General features: G+C 41.7%; 1 protein-coding gene across 2 annotated transcripts in view; it reads left to right on the top strand.

Moving 5' to 3' along the window:
- CDH20 (cadherin 20) overlaps positions 1-18,512 on the top strand; it is a 116,691-nt gene that overhangs the window by 96,994 nt on the left and 1,185 nt on the right. For both annotated transcript variants that reach the window (XM_040587217.1, XM_040587216.1), the window contains exons 7-11: positions 2,574-2,827; positions 6,296-6,432; positions 8,995-9,116; positions 10,978-11,095; positions 17,454-17,705. In XM_040587217.1, coding sequence (XP_040443151.1) covers positions 2,574-2,827; positions 6,296-6,432; positions 8,995-9,116; positions 10,978-11,095; positions 17,454-17,705 — 883 coding nt within the window. The remainder of the gene's footprint in view (positions 1-2,573; positions 2,828-6,295; positions 6,433-8,994; positions 9,117-10,977; positions 11,096-17,453; positions 17,706-18,512) is intronic.

The following is an 18,512-nucleotide window of genomic DNA, read 5'->3' as shown; positions in this document are numbered from 1 at the left end:
TAAGTGTTTCTGTGATTTAACTGCCTTTTTTATAACTTAGCTTTTTAGTGTACATGCAATGTTTCTCATGCAGTTTTTTTCACACAAGAAACCATGAAATGTAATGGCCTCTTTCTTGTTATATGTTTAGGCAGCTTTGCATTGCACATTCCTTGCCAGATGGACAATAAGTGTTGTTTGGTCATGTGAACATATTTTATTGCTGTTTTACAATGCATAAATATGCAACTGGTAGACCATAATGACTCTGTAATATGTTTGTAGATCTAGCTAAATTCTTGCTGGCAAGTGCTATGCCTGCAGCCATCACTGATTTCCCAGGTGGAACTAAGGGCAGCAGGAGCAAGTTTCAAATCATCTGTTTGTACCTGCTGCCACAGGTTGCACAGTTCATACTGTACCACTGCACAGCATCTCCAGTGACAGTGGACATTCATCTCCCCGGTACAAGAAAACCAGTTCCTCTTCCAGGATTCATTCCTCAGCCCCATGTACTAAATGCTGAGTGAGTTTTAGTTTTATAATCCCAAGAAGTCCAGTCTTTCATCAGACATTCCTATGCAGCACATCAGTACTGGTAATTTTACCACGGCAGCATGAGCTTTTGTATGTCACTGCAGTTTCCACATTTGACAAAAGAAGCTCTTGTGGCAGTAGTCAAGTACTGAAGCCTCCACTGAATTCAGGGGTTGTTTTGAGGCCCATGGCATATACTCCTGCCATGACTGAGTGTGAAACTTCGGCTGATGCTGCTTAAACTAATACAAATTTGGCTGCAGAATTGGCCGGCTGCACTATTGAGCAGGGCAGAGAAGAGACGGGTTATGACTGGCCAAGGACGACTTCACTGCTATAGTAATGATCTTTGTACCTTTGACTTCCAGTTGCATTGACATCCTCCTCCTCTATTTTCCTGCCCATCTCCTTGCCTCCATCTGGTGATAGGGCTTCAAAAAGAAAGAGTTGAATAGGAAAAGCAAAGGTGTTGGGTGGGAAGAGCAGTGATCTTACCATAGTCCGAATGAACTGAGGCTGTGCGTGGCAGTCCATGCATGATGTTCAAATCCCCACATACGAGTAAAGCCACCTGCTTTGAAAGTCATTCATGTAACAAAAAGGAATGTGTCCCACTGGGAAACCCTAAGAACTGGGCCATTTCTCTCCTGGTAGAAAGTTTGTCTTCTTCAGGATCTATGCCAGCTAAGGGGATCCAGTTGTGCTGGTTTTCAGCGTTAAAACTCCCCAGAATATAAAAATAAAGGGTTGTGACCATTTAACTACAGCAGGATTGCTTGTAACTTCTAACTGCAACTTGGGAAGTCTGACTGTGTCCTCCAAAGGTGTACTTCATCTGGCAAAAAATTTTTGTATATTTTGGCCTGATCCTTCCGTAGTGTCAGTCTGGTTTATCAGATGCTTTTAGTCATCTCTTATCAGGACTGGTAAATTGCACATTAAATATGGAATTCTCCATTTAGTTCCAAGCAGGTTTTGGAGAGGCCTTATGTTCTTCAGGGATCTGTGAAAAGAAGAGGGAAGAGAGGTGAAAAATTTTTTTATTGAGAGGTTCAGTGTCAGCATTAATTATTTCTATACACATGTTCATCAAATAAGTCCTTTTATCTAGATAGGAAATCAATTTCATGAAACTAGTAATAGAGAAAGCTGTCCCCCCTTTATCCATTATCTCAAGACAGAAAAGAAAGGAAAAAAAGACCCATTCCCACTCCCTGTTTCAAATAATACTTGAGTATTTCATACAAAGTGGAAGGGCTTCCACAGGAACAGGTCAGGGGGATCTCATAATGCTCTGAAATTATATTATTCTCTGGGCAGGCAGGAGATTCAAACCCTAACACTCAGTGCACCTGGATTGTGAACCTGTGTTTAGGACATTTACTAAGAGGAGGTGAAAAAACCCACTTCTAGGAAGGATGAATTACTGATAAAAAGTGGAACAGGATCCCACAAGAGAGGTTGACCATGTCCCCTGCTTCCACTAGAGCCCTTTAGCAGCTTGGCAGTCAGGGCTCTCTTGAGATGAAACTGATCTCTGGGAGAAAAGAAGATGCTGACTAGGACCTCCACCTCATGTGTGAGCATCCTTGTCCATGCCACTGCACCCATTTTTGAGGAACCGACTCTGTATCTTTACCTTATTTTCAGGTGCTCCCATACTGTCTGTTTCACCTGTAGAAGTCTTCCTCAGAGTGGCTTAAAGCATGCTGTGTTAATCACAACATAATGGTGGTGTGGCCACTTTTATTTTCATTTCATCAGGAAGAATGAATTAATATGTATTCTGAAGTGATCTGCAAATATTTCTCCTAGCTTTTTCAGTTCAACTATCAAAAAAAAAATGTAGATGGTGCCATTTCTAATGCTACTGTCACTCAATGCTTTGTCTCCATCTGTAAATATTTTCATTCATTACCCTTATGATAAAAGTCATAGTAAAGGTTCATTTTAAAAAAAGAAGTATCAGTTTATATTAGAGGACATCTTTTACTTTGGAAAATTGCAATTATATGGCTTAAATCATATGGCTCAGTGTGCCTAATGCTTCTCTTCAGCCTTTGAGTTTTGAGAGCAAGAAAAGCTACACGTTGAAAGTAGAGGGTGCCAACCCCCACCTGGAAATGCGGTTCCTGAACCTGGGTCCCTTCCGCGACACCACCACCGTCCACATCAGCGTGGAAGATGTGGACGAACCTCCTGTGTTCGAGCCCAGCTTCTACTTTGTGGAAGTGCCCGAGGATGTGGAGATTGGAACCACCATACAGATCATTTCTGCCAAGGACCCAGATGTGACCAACAACTCCATCAGGTCTGTCATTTCTTTGTCTGCTCCCCCACTAGCGCTCCCTGGTACGGGTTGCTGGGGCAGTGATGGGGCTTAAACAGCGCAGGTGGGAGAGACTTTCTCTTTTCAGCCAGTAGAAGTCATCAGTGGGTTCAGTCAAACCACATCCCACACATAGAGGGGCTCTGCTATGACTGTCAAAACAGTGTAGGAGCTCATCCTCACCTTTTCTGTGGTATAAGGAACATCTGCATCTAGCATAACAATGAACTGGTCAGGCATGTCCTGATAGCATACATTTTTTTAAAAAAACAACAGACTCTTGTGTCTTTGCTGGCACAAAACCTGACAGCATCACTGAGAATCGGCTGCCATACCAAGAAGAAGGTAGTCAACTCGCTTCTCCTTTCTCCCCCTTCTCTTTCAAAGCCTACCTTTGTCAACAGCTCAAACACACAGCTACTTTTGGAGTAGATTGAATGCATACTAATAAATATTCATGAACCACTAAATGATATACTGTCTGGTCAAAGCTGCAGAGCTAGATACTCCCATGAGGAGTTAAGAAAGGTAAAGGTGTATTTACAGCCCTGGGAGCTTCGTAGCTGCAACTCAGCAAGGAGCCAAAAGAGCAGATTTGTGTGATCACAGTGCTCTTTTCCATAGTGGCTGCCAAGTCAGCCCAGTTTATCAGAGAGGACTGTTTTTCTCCAAGGCCAGCCCACATACTAATTTTCACAACCTGCAGAAGCTCCAAGTGACTGCAAGTTAATAATCCCGGCAGGCTGGCTGCTTCTTTCATCTGAGAAATGCTTTGGGTGCTGAGCTTCTGTTTGCCAAGCCTTGTGTCAGTCCAGCTTCTGAATTATCTACGTTTGGGAACAGCCCTGGGAAATACAGGAGGGAGTTGAAACATTGAGTATTTGGAGGTTTTAAAGGAAATGAAATCTATATATGAGCAACTCTGTGGGCTTCAGCCAAGAGATCTGAGCAGACACAGTCTGTTCTTCTTAATGATATTGCTTTCTGTGTTGCTGCTCTAATTATTTTTTTCATCTCTGCTACCTTAATATACCTATCTTTTCTACCTACATTATAAGGTTATCATACTTCTCATGACATTGTCTCAAATTCTTCAATAAAACTAAGTATTATACTGTCTGCATCAGAATTTCATTACCCTAAACTCTTTTTCACTTGCATCCTATTTTGCTGATTACTGTCTAGCATTATCCAAACACTGCAGTGCAAACAGCTTTGTGCTAATCTGCTTAAAATAGTATAAGAATAATTCTGCAGACTATCAGAGGGTAGAAGTGTTCATTGTTATTTTTAATGAGGTTTTTCTTAGTTTTCTTCAGAGTTTTCTAGTGACTACCCTTGATGAAACAGCACTCTATAAAACACAGATTGCATCACCAAAGGTACATTAAAAAGTTGCAAATACACAGAAAATCCTTTGTAACTCTGTTCCTTTCCAACTTTCTTCCTCTTTTTTCTCTTGTCTTCCTTCCCACCTTCCTTTTTTCCATCCCTCCTTCCCTCCTTCCTCCCACACACCTAATACATACAAATGTAAATGACTGGGTAGAAGAAAGGAAAAAAAAGAATAAATACCATTTGTAATGCTATCTAAAATGCAGATGTTGAGAATTGGTTCTCCTTGCCTCTCACGCAGTCTCCTCTATCCATGCCAACTCTGTGCAGTATCAGTCTGGCAATGTTTTAGGCTTGCTCTGAGTTCACTTTGCACAGGGCAAGGCAAGATAAGAAAACTAAAATCCCAGATGCATATTTTGTTACACAAGCTGAAATCCACCTGAAATTAAAACTGTGACCATTTTTTCAAGTAGGAAAAACCTAGGACACATTTCAAAAGAGCTCACTAAACACGGGGGAACTCTCAAATCCTCATTTTCCCAGCATCCAGTACCTGGTCTCCCAGCCTGCGAAATTCTGATGGCTGGAAATACGCCGTGATTGTTGTTAAGTGATTCAGGAAGATTACCTAGAGTACAGTGGAAATGAGTGTGAAGGAGCAGGTATCATTAACAGGAGAACTTACATGGAGAATCCAGACAAAGACTTCACGTGTGCCTCTTGACACCAGTGATTAATAGTGCACCACTAATCACAAGGCCATATTAAATTTCAGATACTCGTTGGCTTTAAACTGTCAGATAGAAATTCTTTTTATAGCCCTCATACAAGGTTAATTATTATAGCAAAATATACCAACACTTGTACCTATTTCCTAAATAAATTAAATGCCTCAGAAATCTCTTTATTTAAGAAAAGATGGGAAGGACTGGGAAGGAAAGGAATGCAAACCCGCCATCCTACCCTTTTTGATTTTTCTGAAAAAAAGTGTAAAAGAGTTTCCCAACAGTAAAGCTCAATAGTATTTTATATCCCAGTTTAGTAAGTACCTATATAAAGATCAGGCTGGCATGCTTGTTCCAGTGAATGCATTTGTGCTGAAAGGAGAAAATTCAGAAGAAAAGACCTGTTCAGCATCCGTTATGACTAATGCTTTCAATTCCCGTCAGCTTTGAAGAAAGAACCAACAAAAATGGAAGTCTGGGCTCTGTTCTAGGCTGTGGCATTTACCTAGGTGTACGTGTAGCTTTTGCCAAAGAATGTCTTACCACATTAACATAGTTAGCTAGGAAGACAATTTATACAAACTGCTGTTAAGAGCAAAGGTATTGAGTATTTTACACACCTTGCAAAACAGTCCCTCTGACCAAGTACAGCGTGACACCTGTCAATCAGCTGCATTCCTGCTGGAATTTTCTAGCCTGCAGGTACCACCACACTCTCCTGCTTTCACATGCAAGGAACTTGCTCACAGCATTAAACTGGCATGATATTGGCCAGGCAGGTTCAGTAATTATGATCAATCAGCTTCACAGAGGGAGCTGTTTTTCTGGCTGGCTGATAAGAGAAAGCCACTCATCATCCCCCTTGCACTGACGTGGCTCAATCAGTAGGGTGGTCCAAGATGCAGGTGGAGTTTATTGCCCTCAGGGAGGAGAGAATACAAAAGCACAGGGAAAGGACCTAGGCACATCAGCCTAGGTGCCCAGAGAACGAACTGATGTAAAGTCATTTTCATCCTGTCTGAATTGTGCCCAAGGAAGGGGCATAATTATTTTGCTTAGAAAAAGAAATCACACTCCTCACTGACAGACTTTCTCTGTAAAGCAGATGTTCTTGTGCTGAGCCGTGGCTTGCTTTGAGGCTTCTCCCTCTAAATCTTCCTGTCTTCCAGCTCCACCCAAGTAGTACTCACTGTTAAATGCCATTAGACATGTAAACTCCTAGTTTTCTGAGCATCTCACTCTGTATCTATGCAAGTCAATGGAGCACATAACTGGGTTGTGGAAGAATGTGGCTCTGCTGTGTATTCTGATTACTCGGGTACTTCATTGGCTATAACACACAGTTTTCACAAGGGTTGCCTAGCATTTTTAATACGTACTTTTGCAGATACTCGATTGACAGGAGCAGTGATCCGGGGCGGTTCTTTTATGTCGACATTACATCAGGAGCACTGATGACTGCAAGACCTCTTGACCGGGAGGACGTTTCTTGGCACAACATCACTGTGCTGGCCATGGAGCTGAGTAAGGAGAAAGCAGACTGTACATAGATTAAAGAGATACAATAGACAAAGCAGCCTGAGAGACCTGAATTCAGTAGTTCACATGTTCTTATGCACTGAGTGGGAAGACTTATTAACTGTATTGTTCTTCTGACATCAACAAGCGAATACTGTATTTTATTTATTTTTCATGCTCTTTTTCACAGGGTGGTGGGAGTAGAGGCTGGCAATTAAATGCAGAGCGCTGCTTTTTCAATTCATTAGAATTCCAAAGATTTATTTAAAACACTTCCTGATGTGTTTCTGCAAGGGTTCTATCCGTTCAGAAGGGCTAGGCAGGTAAAGCAAATGCTGCAAAGGCTGCACAGCTGCCAGAGCTGCCAGTCCTACCTGGGAGGATTGAGTGATGTACATAGTGGTAGGCACCAATGACCCTACACTGCTAGGTCACTACTTGAAATCCACTCTGGTTCAACAGCAAGTAACTGTAATCACCATCTGCTTGCTGCACAAATAATTTGGGCCGGAGTGCTTTAGAATCTTCTAGTATACTGAACTCATTATGCTTTTTGGGTTTTACAATGAGCTAAAACTCAGCTCACGATTCATCCATGCCAGGTATTTACCGAGGCTATGAGACCAAAGAGATGCTGATCATTTCATAGCATCAGTATGAAAAATCTAGCTGAGTTTGAAATACTAACAGATGTAAGCTTCATAAAGGAGCTTGGGATATATAAGCAAATAAAACAGAAGGTTCACGCAATCTACCTGAAATCTTTTTTGTCCACATAGCTTTTGTTCAGGATCTCAGTTTATCTGCTGAGGGGCAGAAGCTTTGCAGAAGCTTGCTGCCAACCACTGAGTCATTCCTCAAGTGTGAGAGAGCTCCCTGCACATCCAGGCTGTACCAGAAATATGGGGCAGTTTGAGAGGAAAAGCGTTTCAAGAAGCTTCTCCAAAATGCAATCAGCCAGCCTGAAGTTAGCAGAGGGAGCATTTCACAAGAGCCAGGGTGACTCTGCCACATATTTGCAGGCTGTTCTAGCACACAATACCTTTCTGTCCCCTTTTTAGTAACGAGAGGAGTTGGTGACATGGTAGGATCTCACTCCCATCTCTTTTGCTGCTAGTTTTCTTATCAGCCACCAATATCCATTGCAATGCCATGTAAATCCACATACACACATGAGTTTGTAAAAGCTGCCCCTGTAGCAGCGCTCGAGGGTGAGAGCAATATGAAAGCGTGCCTCTCTTTGACTCATCCTCCATCAAACCTCTGTACATGTGCAGCACAATATTTTAATTCAGTGAATATTTTCAAAAATGTTATAGTTGTGCACTCCACAATAAAGCTGCTAGTTTTAAAAGTAAGATCAATATTCCTAAGAGTGTAAATGCAGACATTCATCTGCCACAGTGACAGGTGTATTAACAAGCTATGTATGGACATGTGGGAATTAAGGATTAACTATCCTTACTCATTAATAACAAATAAATACTAGAAGGATTAAATCAGAAATTAGGGAGAAACAATATAGTTAAAGAGCATTATCTCAATGATACAATTTAACATATGTTATGGATACAGTACACTGAACATTTAAGAAAATTCCAGAGTGTAAGAAAATGCTCCATTGTTTATTTGAACATACAATTTCTAGCTATAAAGGGAGATATATCTGGAGATAAATGCACAAAGTGTTATGGCTAAAAAGGATATGAGAACACTATTTTTTAAGAATTTTCTGGATGTTTGCACCTTTTCTAACCTCTTATTGATTAATTATTTTTTTCTTGCTGCTTAGAGTTTCTTTGTATCATTAAATAAGGGAAAAAAGATGTTTTGGGGCAGAAAAACAGGGTAAGAAAAAAATTATTCTGTGGCCATTTAGTTTGGAAATTGTGAATATCGGAAATGATGTATGGATTTACTGGCAAAGAAAGCTAATGAACCAGTGGGACAGAAATATCACAAATTATGTCACGCACAATGTAAAAATTTCATTGCAATTTTAAGCTTCAGTGAAAGCTTTTCTGTACAAATTCATGTGTTACTACATTTTAAACCCCTGTACAAAGTATCAAAGACTTGACACTATTTTTGAGTTCAAGGAACATAAATTCTGAGCAAAAACATATCTGAACTGCAGAATTACCACTTTCAGAAAGCTCTAAATAACAAGGCTATCCTTAAAAGATCCCTTCTTAATTTGTGCCACTAGTATTGAGGCTCAACAAACAGTATTGCCCAGTCAAAAGGCAATAATAAAAAAACCACAAGGCATTGTCTAAAACTTTTGTTCTGGAAATAGTACCATTGGACTGAACCAGGTTGAAGTCTTTCATGGAATTTGTTTGAAAAAGATGTGATTAGGTGGGAAGCCAGGATAGGCAGAGAGCAGCATTTGCAACTTTACTCTGAGTCACACAACCCGCAAGCAACCGCAGCTCCCCATGGGGAAACATCATTTAACATGAGTCAGTAGTGAAAAAGCCACTTTATGTCTTGAGCAGAGTGAGGAGCACCCCCCTTCTTCCTCCCATATATTGCCTTCCTTTACATTGTGCCTCCTCCTTCCAGACAACCCATCCCAGGTGGGCAGTGTCTCCGTGACCGTGAAAGTCCTGGATGTGAACGACAACGCGCCAGAGTTTGCAAGGTTTTATGAAGCTTTTGTTTGTGAAAACGCCAAAGCTGGGCAGGTGAGAAATGCTAGTAACGCCGGGCACTGGGAAGAGGGTGCTGTCCTCCACTGAGACAGCGTGCCTTGGAGAGAGGGCTCAGCTAACCACACGTTTCATCTGAACTCTCCTCAGCAGCTGTCTGTGCTGCTTTGCAAAAGCAAGCATGTCACACTGGGATCGGCATTGTATATAGCACCTCTTTTTTTCTCTCGCAGTAGTTTCCAGGCTACTGTACAATACACTTCATGACGGAAGTAAAGCCTTCTCTTGGGCAGGTGCCAGCAGGCAAACACCCGCTGTGTCCTGTAGCAGCAACGAAGAGAAGTGCTATGGGAAGTGCCATGGAGTCAGCCTGGCCCATGTGATAGATAAGGCTTACTGTTAAAAGACCCTATTTATAAGAGCCTTAAGCACCCCTGGACTTATAGGAGCTGGGTGTAACATACTACATCAGCTTCAAAGGGGTGCCAAACAATCCGTTCTGCTGTGAACTGGAGATACCAGACAGTCACAGACAACACAGGACTTCCCACTCTGCCCACTGTAAACCAGCACCTCCAAGCAGGCGGAGAAGCCTCTTTGTTCCCCTCCCTTCCAAAAGTGCATCAAAGCCCTTGAACGAGGTCTGCCAGTGTCACAGATGGACATGCTGGATGGAGCATGGTCCTTTCCTGGAGCGGTGCAAGCTCTACTGCTGATCACTTGTGCGGAGGCGACCCGGTGCTTCACCACCCAGGGTCGACAGTGCAGACTTGTCTCTCCTAATTCAAAGTTGACTAGCATGGTTTAAACACACAGACACACCACTCACGATTTGTGAAGGAAAAATTATGCTAGTAATACCACTGTGTGTTCGCTGAAGCTTATCCCAGCTTGCTGTGAAGCAGAATGAAATAGCTACTCACTGCTGGGACAACTGTACTCACAACTATCATACACAGGATAATCTCATCTCACCAATTTACAGAGGTCCTTAATAACATAGGGAATAGAAACCATTCTGTAGCCTTTTTCCTGGTTTTGAAGGTTGAGTGTCCTAAATAATAAGCTTTCCGAGACATGCACGCTAATTTGGAATACTTCCTTCAGTGGAGAAAGACAAATTCTGTTGTCACATTTGGCAAAGTTCTGAAATCAGTTTTAAGATGGTACATAAGTCTTTGTGAGTATGTCATTTGCCTTTGAATCCAAAAATAACTTTCAAATGCAAAAATCCAGGTGAAGATTTATTCCTTGTCTAAAAAGATGTCAGCATGTTTATTCAGACAGAGCTATAGCTCACTGTGCTTCAAGCTGTTAGACCTACTTTACTAAACCTCTAAAGGTGAGGTGGCAAATCTCTTTCTGGATTTAGCATTGTCTTAGTTTCTTTCCATGGTGTTATTTATTGCACATGCAGAGTTGCCGTTTCTCTCTTTCTTTTCCACGGACACCTTGGGAAGAATTTAATTGATTTAAAATTAAAACAGTGATAAAAAATTCAACCTGAAGTTCTTTTCTACCTGCAAAATGATGCTGAAAGTAAGTATGGACTTTCTTACAAGCTCTTTAATGCACAATGAATTTTCTGAACACCCTGAGCCATCAAAAGAAAAAAGAACCATGCAACAGAAGATAGGGATGCACGAGAGTGTCTGTTGTTTGAAGCAAACAGACTATCTCCTCCTTTGTTTAAATGTGATTTGCATGATCAGAGCAAAATAAATGAAACCTGCAAGGTTTTGAGTCTCTTCTTGGTTTAATTATTATACCTCTGCAAGAGTTTTATTCAGAAGTTACAGTTGCTTTTATTTCTATATAAAAATTAACTATATGTTATGTTTGTTGATTTATATATTTTGCTTCTCGCCTGCTTCTGCTTTGTTCTCATATTCTGTAGCTGATCCAGACAGTGAGTGCCATTGACAGGGACGACCCACAGGAGGGTCAGCACTTCTACTACAGCCTGGCTCCGGAGGCAGCCAACAACCCCAACTTTACTCTAAGGGACAATCAAGGTAATCAGAGTGGACACAGACAGTTAGCTACTCTAATTTCTAATGCCTGAGTTGGACTTGAGAGGCTGTGACTTATAGTGTGTGATAAGACTGCCATTTCAAATAATACCAAGTGACACCTGCTCCTTAAAGGCAGTGATAAAATAACATATTACTTAATATACTTGAAGGCTATATGATATTTTCTTCTCAATAAATATTCTCTAGCAATAGGCCTCTTTTTCTTCTTTAAGGAAATGTGCCAGTGTTTTGTGCAAATTCAGGTCTTGTGGTCAGGCTGCAGGCATCTCAGATTACTGGAGTGGAAATTGCATTCGTTCAAAAGGAGATGCTTAAAGGTAGGATAGCAACTGGAACTAGGAGACAAATCTGAAGAGAATTACATTGCTCTTTTTTTGTGCTCTTCATGTTTTCTCCCAGGCACAGAAAGGGAAGGTTCTTGTACCGTTCCAAATCTTTTTCCCCAAGCACTTTTTTTCTTCCTCTTTGCACATACTCATTTCCCTAGGAAAGGAAGGGAGGGAGGGAGGAGATGCAGAGCCTTATGGGGGTAACTTGGTGTCCAGCTAAAAGTCTGTGTAAGATGTGCTAAGTAGAAGCTGAAACACCAGTGGGAAGATTCATGGCAAAGTTCTGGCATTTGAGTATTCTAACCAGTGGAATTTGCTTCTTTTTGGGAAGCTTTGGTGGTTTTATAGCCTGCAGGAAAGCCCCACCATGGCACACCTTTACTTGACTGCTGCTGATAGAGGATCTCCATGGGCAGATTCTGAGGTCCAGTCCACACCAGCCTTCATGGGGAAAGAGCTTGAATGACCTGGTGCAGAGCTTTGAAAGTCAATATGAATGGGCTGGATTTCAGTAAGAGTTTAGTATGTCAAGTACCACAAATCAGCAAGTGATTCCAGAATAAATGGGGAGAAAGACTAGCCACCTGCAACATACATGGCCAGTCTTCAAGCAGATTGCCTGCCACTGCTCCCACACATGCCTACTTGTCACACTTACTTCCATAAGCCCCTGTCTGTGCCTCTGCAGGCGTATGAAAGAGCAACATAGAGGCTAATAAAAAAGCCCCTGCCTTCACTAAATAAACATGTCTTAAAGCATGCTACTTGCAGAGTCTGGAGCCCCCCTCCAGCATGTTAATGCTTTTTCATCCCCAAAGTAATTTTTTTCTATAGTGTCCCTGAAGCCTCCCACAAAATTTCTTCCATTTTTATCCCCTTCTCTTTCCATTATTTCCCTCTTTTTTATTTTTTGAATATATATTGCTCAAATAAGTGAACAAACAAAAAACAACTATTGCTAAAGCATTTGGCAAACTAGACTCATTTCATCCTCAAGGCATTGTTCTAAAAACAGAAACACACAAAATTCCCAGCATCAGATGCACTTTTTCTAAGGCCATACTTGCGATAATTTATAGTGACAGCAGTGACTGAATGGCTGTGCCTCCCACTCTCTGTAAAATACCAGTTTTCCAGAGATATATATCACAAGAAGCTTAGGGTACTATTGGTTACAAATTTGAAATAAAAATGTTAAGAATCAAACCACTGACTATTTGAAATATACACATTAAGGATTAATTTACTGCCTCAGCAATTTAGAGTGCAGTAGTCATTTCAGTAACAATAATTTATATTTATATTTTCATCTTGGGACCACTAAGGACTATATAAATTACATGACTTAGTCACAGAGCAGGTAGCTATACTGTATGTCACAGGGTGGTAGGACAAGACGCAGAACCCACCTTGCTAGTCATAGCTTGTGCACATAAATAGGAGATGGCAATGCTTCCCAGGCTGTGGGAAGGCGTTGTTAAGAGTAGCAATTGTGCTGATTACTTGGTTGTCCGATATTGCAATAAGAGAAACATACAGCCTTCCTGGCAACAATTAAAACCTTGATTTCTGCTGAGCAACAGATAGATCACAGTTTGCATTCTGATGAGCTGTTTTACATATTTCTTTGGCCCTCATCATTTCAGTGTCTGAGAACTTCGTCAGTCTATTCTTTCTCCATGTATCTCTGGCAAACAGAGAAATCCTATTGTTCTCTACTTTATAGACAGGGATCTGGGGCAAGGAGAAATTAAGTACTTACATGCCTGGTTCCCTTTGAGTTCAGTAAAATCAGTGGGAGAGAGACATGTATCTGTAAAGATCTGGACCCAAGTGATTTCCCAAAGCCGTACAGGATATACGGGATGAAGCAGGGAACTGAGCTGGGGTCTCCCATCTCTTTGGTTACTGATGTAGGGCACTGGCAAGTCATATTCTCCCACTTCTAAATCCAGGCAAGATTATGCTGGGAAAAATTTGACAGAAGAGGCTTGCTGTAAGAGTGGGATGAACAACAAAATAAACTTACTGCATTTCCAGATTAAACTCTAAACTGCTGCCTTCCATCTTTGAGTACCAGGAACTGATGACAAGAGTAGCCATTTTAATGGGTGCAGGCATCAGTGATGTACCACCGCCAGGCCCATCATTGGAAGCCTCTGGCAGTCCTCCCCCTTGCATTTAAATTTGTCCTAGGAAAGTTTTTTGCTATTTCTTCCTTCCCTAAAACTGTGGTCTACCTCACACTTTGCAGAGCACAAAAGCAGTGAGCTAAAAACCCCCAAGAAAAAATGTGGCCCCTTTCTTGAGCTGGTGGTGTCTGTAATGCCTGCTTCCTTGCTCTCTTTCTCCCACTGCTGGTGAAATATTTCTTTATATTATTCCTAACTATTCATAATTATTACAATTAGTTTTTAAACACTAGCAGAAGTTCTGGGCTAATCATCCCCAGTTCTTGTACGGATGCATACAGAGAGAAACCAAGCCTTTCTTGCAAGAAGGGTGGTAGTTAGCTCTGATCTCAGATTTGGACCTACACAGTGGTTAATTCCCCTGACCTGTCTAGGAAGGTACATCACTTCCAGTGGGACAGAAAACTGCAGGAAAGAGATGCTTTGTGGCTTTCTTTCACAACCACATGAAGATACCAGCCTGCATGCCTGCAGGAAAAACAGTTTTCACCTCCTGCCACACAGGCACAGGACCCACCGTGCTGCAGTCTTCAGTATCTGCTCAGCACTGCAGCTAAGTGCTACCATCCAGCCCTCTGCAAGCCAAAGATGCTGTGTTGAAACCTGTGAAGCAAAAATATTGTGCATCCTTACCATGCTGGCTTTTTTTTTTATTAATATAAGGGGTTTTCATGTCCTCACAAGCTCTCTTCTCCTGATGGCTGGAGCTTAGCATATACCAACTTTGGAAGAAAATTGTGTGTGCCGGTTTCTGCCATGCTGCATCACTTTCCAGCATGTCCTTCGCACTGCAGTAGCACGTCAAACAGCATTGGCTTTTGATGAGTCACACAACAAGCTCTGGCACCAACATATTGCAGTTGCAGAGTAACAGGTAGAAAGATTCTTTAGGGATGATGTGGATGCCTGCCCAGTACAAAGCAAAACAAAACAAAAGGGCCAAAATGTAATGCTGAGAGTCACCAACAGAATTTTATCAGCAAGAACATTTAAGACCTGGGTGATATAGTCAACACATAACAGAGAAAATATATATATACATGTATAACTTTCAATATTTGATTATAGAAATTTGGGTTTGGCCTGCAGAAAAATAATTATGGTTAAAAACACTTGAGATCTTTCACTAGCTGATTTTGCACAGCTTCAGTCAGGTTCACGGCCTGTGACTTCTTTTATAGGCGAAGTATGACCAGCTCAGAATAATAAAATCTTTTTCCCTCACAAAGAGCATTTTTACATAAAAAGGTTTGCTGTCACCAGAATAGAATTTGTGACTTCTATTGTAAGTCAGTTTAAAGAGAGTGGCTCTTTCACCCAGGAAAAAGAAATGCAACCAAATTACTGCACTGTTAAGATGACTCAGACATTTCCATCGGCACAGCATAAATGCAGGTGCTTTGCCTTTTTCTGCCCTTTGGTCTACTTTTTCTCATGCTAAAACAAGCCCAGTGATGAAAAGATGTGGTATTAATAGCTGGGGAGCACATACTAGAGGGCATATAAACAGTGCGAGGGAGAGAAAGCACTTGCATGTGCTCCAGCGGAGAGGAGGGGGAGATTTGCAGGAGGTGAGGGCTCCTGTCTGTAGCACATCCCTTGCCCAGGAACCATGGGAGCTGCAAGGTGCTGCTCTCGGCTGGGATTTGGGACACATTCCTGAAATTTATCTGTGTCTGTCTACACCGACTGCCCATACTCAGAGCTGCATGGTATATCAAAAAGGTGGTGAAATCAGTAAACACTGACACATTATCAGTTTTAAGCAACTTTGGGGATTTTGTCTTACACCTGGTGATTTTTCCTCAAAGCTCCAGCTCTTTGGATCCCATAATTTAATGAGACACTACAATTTCACTATATATTCACATACAGACATGCACACACACTTCAGAATTTTATGCTCTCAGAGTTTGAATGTTATTGATGTTCAAGAAATAAAAGACCCTGAGATTCCTTTTAAAAACATGTCACAAATTCAAACTAATCCCATGAACTCTAGAGCCTGGCATCTCAATACTTACATGTGCCACTACTTTCTGATGCCATAAGATCTGCAGCACAAACTATGGAACTTGGAGCATAATTTAAGTCTAGCAAGCCTAGCATGAGTTTGCATATATTCCATAGCTGGCTGTATGTAAAACTCCTGATTTCACTCCTAAAAGCCATAAAATAATTTCTGACGTTCAGACTACAGCAGATAATACAGCTGATTTATCTGCATGCAGCCTGAGTCTCTACACTGAAGAAAATCACTCAAGATTTAAATTTTAGCAGCAAATTGACAGAGAAATAATGAGGAAATGGAATGATCCCTTGTTGATATTTTGGGTTTTTTCAGTCTGCTTGTGATCAGAAGGATTTTTGCCATTTCCAGGTAGCAGCCCCGTTGTTCCAAGCCACCTGGAAAGAGCTGATTGGCACCCTGCATTTCAAAGCACAGCAAATGTACATTGGTAACAACCTGGAGATGCAGGTGGCCAGGCTGTGACCTCTTTTGAACCAAGGGAACAGGAAACAAAACTAAGTAGTAAAAGAAACTGCATGAAGCTCAGCTCCCCAAAATCCCGCAGCATCACTGCACAGGGTCACAGTTTGTAGGTCTGCCAAAGAGAAAAAGTACCTGTGTTCCCCATTTATCCTTGCTGGCCCAATATTTGCAGACATGTTTGTAAGAAAGGCTAATTTTTCTGCAGGTTCCTTTAGACTCCCTGGTGGCCCAGATCACATCGGAGACATTCAGTCTTGCGCTTTCCAAAAGTCCCTGAAGCCAAAAAGCTTGGAAGTCAGCACTGACAAAATCACTGATATCCAAAGATTTTGCCTTGGCATCCCTGAGATGACAATTTGGAAGAATAAATTCCTGAATCCAGTTTCTTTCTGCTTAGGAAATGGTGCACAGTCTGACGAATTTGAGGGAGGGGGTAGACAGGAATTCAAATGCCACTGGGAAATTCTGACATTTTAAAAAAAAAACATGTTGAATGTGGAGGAAAAAGCCTCAAAGGTAGAATTTCCCTTGAAATGACCAACAGCAACTGGCTGTTAGGTCACTTTTTTTTTTTTTTTTTTTTCAGGGTCATCATTTTGATTCCTTTTCATTTAAGTTCTCATAAAAAGCAGGCAGTCACTCTGAATGAAGCAGAATGGTCAAAATAAAGCCGAATAATTCTGACAATGATGACATGTAGCATTCTGACTTCTTTCAATGGCAAAAGTGCCAATGAAATTGGATGTATTTCAATGAAAAATGTTTAGTTGCAGATTTTCAACTCGCTGCTGCTTTAGGATAGCAAGCTGGTTTTTTCCTTTGTCTTCTTGTTGCCTCAAGCAGACGACTATGCCATGAATCAAAAAACTTACGGAGTACCTTAATATGTCCACAAGGGTTATACACCAGCATCTCCAAAATGGTGGCAGCACTTAAGAGCGAGGTCTGGAAAAGCTGCTGAGCATGAACAAACAGGGACAACAAGTTGCCTTCAACTGTTCGTTTCTGTCTTGCTTTCTGAAAGCTCTTTTAGCTAAATCTGAAGGCTGTGAGTTTGCTCTGGGCACTTTATGTCAGAAGCAGTAAGGGCAGCTCCTAAGGTGTATATGCCTTGCAGGTTTGGAGATACGGCCTGAGAAGATACTGGAATAGGGGAGGCAGAGGCAAAATGCTGATTAGTGACAAACTGATAAAAAAACAAAGGGAAAAAGAGAGATGACAAATGGATGTGGGTCTAGGACTGATTTTGTTAACCTTCCTTTGCTGCTGAATGTGTTTGCTCTGCACATTAGCTCTTCTCTCCATTTACTTTCTACCTTTAGACAATACAGCATGGATTTTGACGAGGCGTTCTGGCTTCAGGCAACACGAGCAGAACACCTTTTACCTCCCCATCTTGATCAGTGACAATGGCCGCCCAGTGCTGAGCAGCACAGGCACACTGACTGTGCACGTGTGCAGCTGTGACGATGACGGCATGGTGATGTCCTGCAACGCAGAGGCCTATGTCCTCCCTGTCAGCCTGAGCAGAGGGGCACTCATTGCGATCCTTGCCTGCATCTTTGTCCTGCTAGGTAAACCCATGGCTTCTTCTTGGCAGGGGACAAACTCTTCGGTTCTGGCCGGGGGGTTGCTGATGCACCAAAGGTGAAGGACGCAAACACACACATCTATGTGCGTATATATATATATATATATATATATATATATATATATATATATATATATACACTACATGTAGACACACACATCCTTACAGAGCCATATCAAGGGCCAGATGGTGTAGTCAGTTGCTTCAGACTCTGGGGTGTAGGAATGGGGGAAAACTATGGCCTGCAAATGTTTCTGCCAGATGCCCCAAGGTGTCTGGTATGGCCCTGCTTTCCTGAAAGAGGGATGGCAGGAAGAAGTGCTGAGAGCTGTGGCTGGGTACAGGTTACTTCCTCATACTCAGCAGTTTCCGATCAAATGCTCCCACAGGAAACAGGAGTGGTAAGCCCCGTTCCACCTCTTGTCTCTTTGACAGGAGATTTCCCACCTCCATCCCTTTTCCTTGAGACATTACATTTAAATGGTGCCTGTGCTGCTATAAAGGGGCTGAGCACCTTGCATGTGTTCTGTGTCCACAAATAAATGTCATCCTTTCCTTGGCCAGACTTCCTATGCTCCCTGTTAGCTGTTAGTATCAAATGAACTTCACTTCCTTCATTCACTCTCTCAAGTCATGAGACATTAGTGCAAAACACACATTCCCTGAAATTTCAGGGGGCACAGTTTGAGGAGCAGTGGAGTAAGCTACAGGAAAAATTATGTAAAGGTGCCTCAATTCTGGATTTTCAAAGCAGCCTAGATACCTCAGTTCAAAATTTCAGCATTCAAAA

The sequence above is a fragment of the Falco naumanni genome, chromosome 3 (assembly GCF_017639655.2).
Source record: "Falco naumanni isolate bFalNau1 chromosome 3, bFalNau1.pat, whole genome shotgun sequence".
Classification (NCBI taxonomy): Eukaryota; Metazoa; Chordata; class Aves; order Falconiformes; family Falconidae; genus Falco; species Falco naumanni.
The sequence above is the reverse complement of the archived record's forward strand: the minus strand, read 5'-3'. Positions and strand labels throughout refer to the sequence as shown.